General features: G+C 30.8%; 1 protein-coding gene across 1 annotated transcript; it reads left to right on the top strand.

Moving 5' to 3' along the window:
* LOC104731363 (CRIB domain-containing protein RIC11-like) lies at positions 1,869-3,757 on the top strand. Its single transcript, XM_010450709.1, has 5 exons — positions 1,869-2,156; positions 2,522-2,674; positions 3,015-3,112; positions 3,310-3,412; positions 3,508-3,757. The coding sequence occupies exons 2-5, from the start codon at positions 2,617-2,619 to the stop codon at positions 3,732-3,734; spliced, it is 486 nt and encodes a 161-aa protein (XP_010449011.1). The 5' UTR covers positions 1,869-2,156; positions 2,522-2,616; the 3' UTR covers positions 3,735-3,757.

Genomic DNA, 7,742 nt, shown 5'->3' with positions numbered 1-7,742 from the left:
TCTGCCAAATCCAGCCACGAACAAACGCTGCCGTCCTCAAGCAAGTCCGTCGAGCCTTCACTAGCAGACACCTCCCAAAGAAGACTCCGCTTCACGCGCCTAGACATCGCCGGAAACCACCAACAAGAGAACCATATCAGAGACGAAGGACCACCTCATAGAGGGTGACGATGACAGTAGAAGCAGCTAAGAAAAGAGGGGAACAAAAGCCCTCTCCGGTGCCGGGAGGGCAACCGGAGAGGCGGCGACTCAAAACTAGGTTTAGGTTTTTAGAGAGAAGGTGGAGAGAAAAAAGGAGGAGAGAGTTAATTTTACTTTTTTTTTCCTGATCACCTAACTAATCTAGCTAGCCTATATATTTCACACTGTCTAATATTTAAGTAAACCAAAACGGCCCATAGTAATTGAACAATAATATTTTAAGTATATATGGCAATTTAAATGGACAAATTTTTGTTTTTGGTCAAAATGAAATGGACATTTCATGATATAATTTTTAGTATATATATAGCAAATGAAATGGACATTTCATTATATAAACTTTAGTATATATATAGCAATTGAAATGGACATTTCATTATATAATTTGTAGTATACTCCCGCAACGAATCAATTTACTTTTATCTTTTTTTCTTAACGAGCAAAAACTAATCTAGTATAATGTTATAGTACATACTACATACTACATACGCATACGTTTGATTTAAGTGGTGAGCCTTAACCGTATGATACTATTTGATTCGGTGGGAGCATTAAATTAATTAGATGCGCCAGTTTTTATATTTTCTCCTATAAGTCCTAACAATGGGACCCAAATAACCGATCAGATGATTTTTCCAGTCAAATTACTTATCTTATTGTCTAGCCATTGTTCGTTGTTACAGATTCATGTCGTATCCCCTTGATTTGCATTTTGTAACTACTATCTAAATTACGATTATTATACATTAAAATCTTCGTCTCATGAATGTTATATTTATTTATTTATCTCAAAATGTGTTTTGACTCGCTATTTCTGAATAACCCATAGAGTACCGTTTCGCTAGAATTGTTATGTCGTGCTTTAGAATTGTCGGACATATCACCACTTTCATCTTACAAATACATAGAAAAACAAACAAAATCAGTAGCCTCTTGCATTTGTATATATTCACCTCTCAAGGTTACATATCGCTTCTATTGTTTATATAAATTGCTAATTGTTATTTTTATTTTTTTTTGTTACTACATACAGCTGCCTTTCTACAAGTATAAAATTGTATTACCCTCATAGTATATACAGCTAACAAAAATTTAGAATTGTCGAGGAATCGAAGAAAGGTAAAACGCAAAACGCGTGGGTTGAAAAAATCTGTCGAAGTTGCATTGTTTAGTTCAATATGCATGCATTAGACAGTTGTCTTTGTCTACCATTGATTATTATAGTGCGGCAAATCCTAGACTCTAAAAAATAATTCTTAGAATTTTAGCTACTAGCAGAAAGATATATACAATACACTACTATTTGGAACAATAAATAATTTATTAAACATCTCATGTTCACTATTAGTATCTCATTTGTTGGATGGAAACAATGATGATGTACACAATATATATATATATATATATATATATATATATATATATATATATATTAGTTATGATGCTAGTCGATAGCATTGTAAAATAAAATAACAGAAATAACGATTTGGTAAAATTCTATAAAATTTAAAAATCTATAAGTTTTGTAATGTTTTTTATATATAGTACGTACAACTAAAGCAATATTTATCTTTTTCTGAAACATTCTTAAAATAAACTAAGAATTAGTTTCTTTATATTTGGAGAAATTATATATTAACATATATGATTGTATACTACAAGTAGTTTCATGGTTCCCCACTCTCTTCTCTCTTTCCCCGATCAAGCCATACTTCTTCTTCCTTCACTCGTCTTCACCATCATTATTCTCTAAATTTGGCCATATCTTGATATTCTCGTGTTGTTTGTATGCGAAATCATATGTTTGCTTAGTGAGAACTTTATACGCAAATGCTTTGTTAGTATTAATCGAGAGGCTTCTCCATCAAATGAAAGAAGAGCTTCCTCTCATATTTGTCCCACGAGGATCCTTAACATTAGTACCAACAAGCGAGCGTCTCTGTAATAATATCCAGGTACTGTTATCTTAATGAAAACTCCCTTTTACATATTCTCTATAAATAATCATTGTTAGATACAAATACACAAATATCATGGGATTACTACTAGTAACTTTGAGAGTTATACTTTTGTGGCAGAGGTTCCTAACTTAAATGTATGCTTATGATGAGATTGGGTCGTCATAGATTGTTGGAGCTTGAATGCTCATAAATGATATGTACTAATCTACTTCCATGGGATAAACCATCACATCCATATATCATCCTTCCCTCTTTGTTCCTTCTATACGTGTTTCCTAATTTTTCTTATATATATTCTTTAATTAATGATTTGTGGTTAATTAATCTTTTTTTTGTTTGTTACCTTACTTTTGTAATAGATAAGGAATAGTGCTTTGTGTTGAGCTTGTTACAATTATAAACTTTCATAAACAATTTGGAGTTGGCTTGTGATTCTCTCCATCAACATTCAACAATGGCAATGAAGATGAAGGGCATCTACAAAAGCTTCAAATCCATCTCTCAAATGTTTGGTATATTATTTTACCATACTTTAGTTGCATCTCATCTGATTGAACTCCATTATATTATGATCTATCAAACTTTTTCGCAAATTTATAGAAACATTGTATGTTTTACAGATTAAATTACAATATACAAATTATAATATAAAAGTGTAAATTTGGGTATATATACACCCACAAAAGAAAAAAGAAAAAAAAAAACCCAAATTTTCGGTCCATTATTAGGCCACTATGGTCCATGTTATTGATTTAAAAGAGCATTCAATTATCTTAAAGATGTCTTCTGTGATTAATATTGCATTAACAGCAATTAAATGATGGAGAGAAAACAATTAATTTTGGTCAACAGTTGTGAAAGAAAGAGATCTAGAAATTGGGTACCCAACAGAAGTAAAACATGTGGCCCATGTTGGTTGGGAGGGCTCCTCTGGCAGTGCTCCTGGTTGGGTAAGGTCTCTCTCCCCCTCTCTTTGATGTCTCAAAACATTCTTAAATGTACTTTATTTTACTCCTTATTTTACTTATCAAGCCTTCAACCATACTCTTAGGAGTATGTTATGAACTCTTAACGTTTATTTGAAATACTATATACCACCAAATGATGATGTTTATTTCAAAATTTAATTGTTTCCGGGGGAGTATAGATGAGTGACTTTAAGGCAGGAGCAGAGCTGTTATCTCCAAGAGCATCATCTTTTGGCCATGCACGACATTCAAATTCTTTCTTCACACCTTCTGCTTCCAGTGGTAATTTTAATCGTTGAATTTAAATTAATTGTGTACAAACAGTTTTAATTAGATTTAGATATTTAATGGAACTGTTTGCTTTGGCTAAATTATAGATTTTGATGAGGGCTCAAGCCAACAAACTATACCGGATAGGATAAGAGATGTACCTCCAATTCCAGTAGGTTTATCCAAGATTCACACTAAGAGCAAGAATAGAAGAAAGAAACCATCTTCGACATCATCACCAAGATCCAAACCATCTCCAAAATCTTCTAGATCAATGGGTTTATCTAAATCTTCGCATAAATCAATGATATCTCGGTTAAACTCTAATGCATAACTAGAGTGAACTAAAAGGTACAATGAAAAGAAGAAAAAAACAAAGCGTTTGCCAAATATTTTTGCGTAAGGAACTTTTCTTTTGTAGTTCTCGTGATTTTCTTTTTGTTCAAAGTGTCTGTTTTCGTAGTTCTCATATTAATTTGAACAACTATATGTACATTAATGTAGAAAGACGTAAACAGAAGAAAACAAAAAAAGGAGAGAAATATTTAAATTTTGTAGTCTATATCAATCTATTTAATTTTAACTATTTCTGTTATAATCTTGATTTGGACTTTGGATATACTTCATCAAGAACAATTGAGGCTGAGGCTGAGGCTGAGGCTGAGGCTTATAGCTTTGAGTCTTTGACGGCCCGTTACTCAAATATTTTTGAAAGTACAGAAAAGAGTGTGGGACAAAATTGTATATATATGATTAGTTAGTTGTTGACAAAAAGAAAATGCATATGATGAGTTTTGTCATCATTTTAGTACGTCACATAATATAATTCTGAGCTTAACAATCCTTGTATGAATGATTCGATGTTGTCATACGACTTTTCTAGAGTTTGGTTAGTTTTATAGAGCTTAACAATCCGTAGATGATTAGTTTTCTCATCTACAACTACTTCATGTACATTGTAAAAAGAAAGAAAATAAACATTTAGTTTACGCATAATACTAAATTTTTGACCAACAATTTACATGTTAGGTGGTTTTAGCAAATCGTGTTATTATAAAGTTTAACATAAAAGTAGAAATTGATTTCAATAATAATCAAACTAGAGGCACAAGTTGACTACATATTTAACAAATTGTAAAGTAAGTAAAACATTCTTATCCAGGGTATAATCTCTTGCAAGTAATCTTATATTAGCATGTAGCTTTCGGAATTAAAAGTAACCAATCTTAATATAAGCTTTTAGCTTTCATCACAACTAACCTTTATAGTTAAAAGAAAGTTGTGATTTCAAATATAAAGCTTAGTTTCTCATTTGACATATTAAACTTTGATTATGAAGTGTACCCATTTTTTATAAACCTTATCAAAGAAAAAAACAAGAACAAAACGATACATAGTTTAGAAAATGTGCTAATATTCAGAAACTGATACATGATACATTTGTCTGAAACTTCGTTTCAAATTACTGAAAATAATCATTCACTGGACCAAAAATAAATAAATATTTTTGTACTGTATAATAGAGTTTCTGAATTTGGATTTTGGAGTTTTAAAATTAAACGAAAACGAAAACAAATTTGAAGACATTAAATGAGTTAGTTGGTAGGCAGAAGTCACTCTTTCCCACTAGCTATTATTAGAAGGAAACGTCCCCACAACTCCAAGGCGTTTCAGCTCCTTTAATTTACCAAATTATCCTCCTCAATTCTATTAAAATCATCCCTCTATGGAAATGCACATCCTGTCGTTTCTTTCTAGACAAAGTGAATTACATGTCGGTTTCTTGCTTCTGAAAATGTATAAACGATACGTTGCCGTTCGAGACTCGTATTACAAAATTACAAGTGATGAATTAATCTATGTATACTATAGCTAGATTAGATAGGAACGTAATGGAACAACTACGCATTGGAAAATATTTATGTATATAATTTAACTAGACGTATAAATATTTTGATACATAATTTATGTTTATTGATCCCCACCTACGTCTACGTGAGTTTTTAACAATGATTATTAAGCTATACATAGGGTGTATCAGTTCTGAAACTGTTTAAAATACTTTAATCAACTTCTAATTAACAACTTCAAGCGGGGAATCACAAAGTGGTGCATAATAAACTCAATAATTAATTAGTTAACGGAATAAGTTAAGTACTTCGTCATCCATACTAAGTTATATATTAAATCCAAATCAAACTAAAAAAGATTTTAAAAAGGGTAAATTATATCTGAAATTCACGAGGAAGACGACAAATGCAAGGAAAACAGCTATTAATCTTAATAGATATTGAAATAATCATGATTGGATGATGAATCACTACATACTAGTATTTATCACATTAATAGTGGACATAAATTTGCATATATGTGTAATGTACCTCTCCACACATAAGATATGAGTTTTGTATTAAACCTTCTTTTATGGGTCAACAGCTAAACACAAGTCAAATAATTTAATCTAATTGTTGTTTCAAACATATAATTAAAGTAGGCCATTTTCATCAACTGTCGAAACTCAAATTCTATAACAAAACTTTTTCACCATTTTTTTCAAAAAAAATGATTAGTGTCAACCAAAAGAGCTACTGTCTTATCAGGAACTTGTGAACAAATTTTCAACCTTTCCCAAATAAGACGAGTGTCAACCAACTTTTTCCAACCAAGAGATATTTAGGTTGCTGCTACTGCTACACAACACACATACTTAATAGCCATTGCATATTTATGCATATGCAATGCAGGGTCGTGCGTCAGAAAAGAAACATATGACCCCCAACTTATTTAATATATTGGGAGCTCTATTTGACTATATTTCATATACTAGAAAATAACTATTTATATTAACGTTAAGTTTTGTTTAAAATAAAATTTTGTTGTACGAAACAAGCTTATGCTTTTTCGCAATGATTTTTTTTTTTTTTAAGTATCTGGTGTTTGTTTACATTGATTAGTAGGGTTCCGTTTTTTATATGTATATAAATATACCACGTATCACGTACAATACATGAATATGAACATAATTGTAAAAGTGGATCTTGTCATTTTCTTGTTGAATATATATATATATAGTACTATATGCAAACAAAGCACAGCTTAATCCAATACCACACCACATAACACGTCAGGCAAAATCCAATTATAACCGTATTGTATGTGTATGCATGTATGTTACATGCACAAATGTCTGAATCAGTCAGTGTACGTATATGTGTGTGATGTAAATCTTAATGTATGAGCTGTTATCTTGGACCATGGTCCACAATGGATATTGCTCCCCAACTACATTAGTCAATCGACTGTCCAAATTTTAATTAAGATAATTAATCTAAAACTACCATTAAATATAACTTTGACCTTTTTCTAATTCGTTTTTAGTTCTTATTGGAACTTACGTGGTTTCCATCTCATCCCTTTCTTTTGTTCCTTGATAGTAGGTCCAATCACAAAAGTTATCGCATATCTTGTGTATTTTTGGTAAAACATATAATTATATAGGCTGGAGTATACATATATTTTTTTCTTTCAATAAGGTAATTTACACCCAATCTGACATCATCCAAAATATGAAATAATATATGTTTGACTATAATATTTGAGTCCTTTAGATTTTGATAATTTATCTCATGAATATGAATTGATATTAATCAGTTCAGGATAATAAGCAGAGTGTTGTGGACCATTAATAGCGATGTGGAATTAAAAATTGTGATTAATAATCTTGGAAATTTTTGGATTGCTTAGTTATTATATTATGATGATCGTGGTGTCAATATCATGGATTTTGGAACTATAAATTAATCTCTTAAACTAGCGCCTACCATTTGAATTGTATAGAATCTTTACTTTGAGTTTAAATTGCTAAAGTACTTTTATAATGACAGTATAATTAATTAGGACCTAAATGTAGTACTCCTACAGTGTGTTCTCATCACCAGTCAACCATCAAAAGAAGCTAATACTGATAAATATATACCATGCTGGTATTCGAATAATTAGCTTAAACATTATGCCATAAATTAGAATTTCATAATGCACATTATTGACTGATACAAATGTATACTAGTTGTGAGTATTTCAGCCATACAAAGCATTTATATGTCCATATATATTGGACATGTACATAAGCAATAAATGTGCAGTGCAGTATGCGCAACACACAAAAATCAAACTACTTATTAACCTACTCATATAGATACTTTATACATAATAAAATGATCTATAAGTCTATAACCATGAAATGGTAATATACTCTATTTTCTCAATTCATTCTTGTAATTTTCTTACCCTAAGAGAATCCGTGAGGTCAAAGGGAAACAGTGAGTTTTTAAAAAATTGATGA

This window comes from Camelina sativa, chromosome 12 (assembly GCF_000633955.1).
Source record: "Camelina sativa cultivar DH55 chromosome 12, Cs, whole genome shotgun sequence".
NCBI lineage: Eukaryota > Viridiplantae > Streptophyta > Magnoliopsida > Brassicales > Brassicaceae > Camelina > Camelina sativa.
Note: the sequence above shows the minus strand (reverse complement) of the source record. Positions and strands in the feature narration are given on the sequence as shown.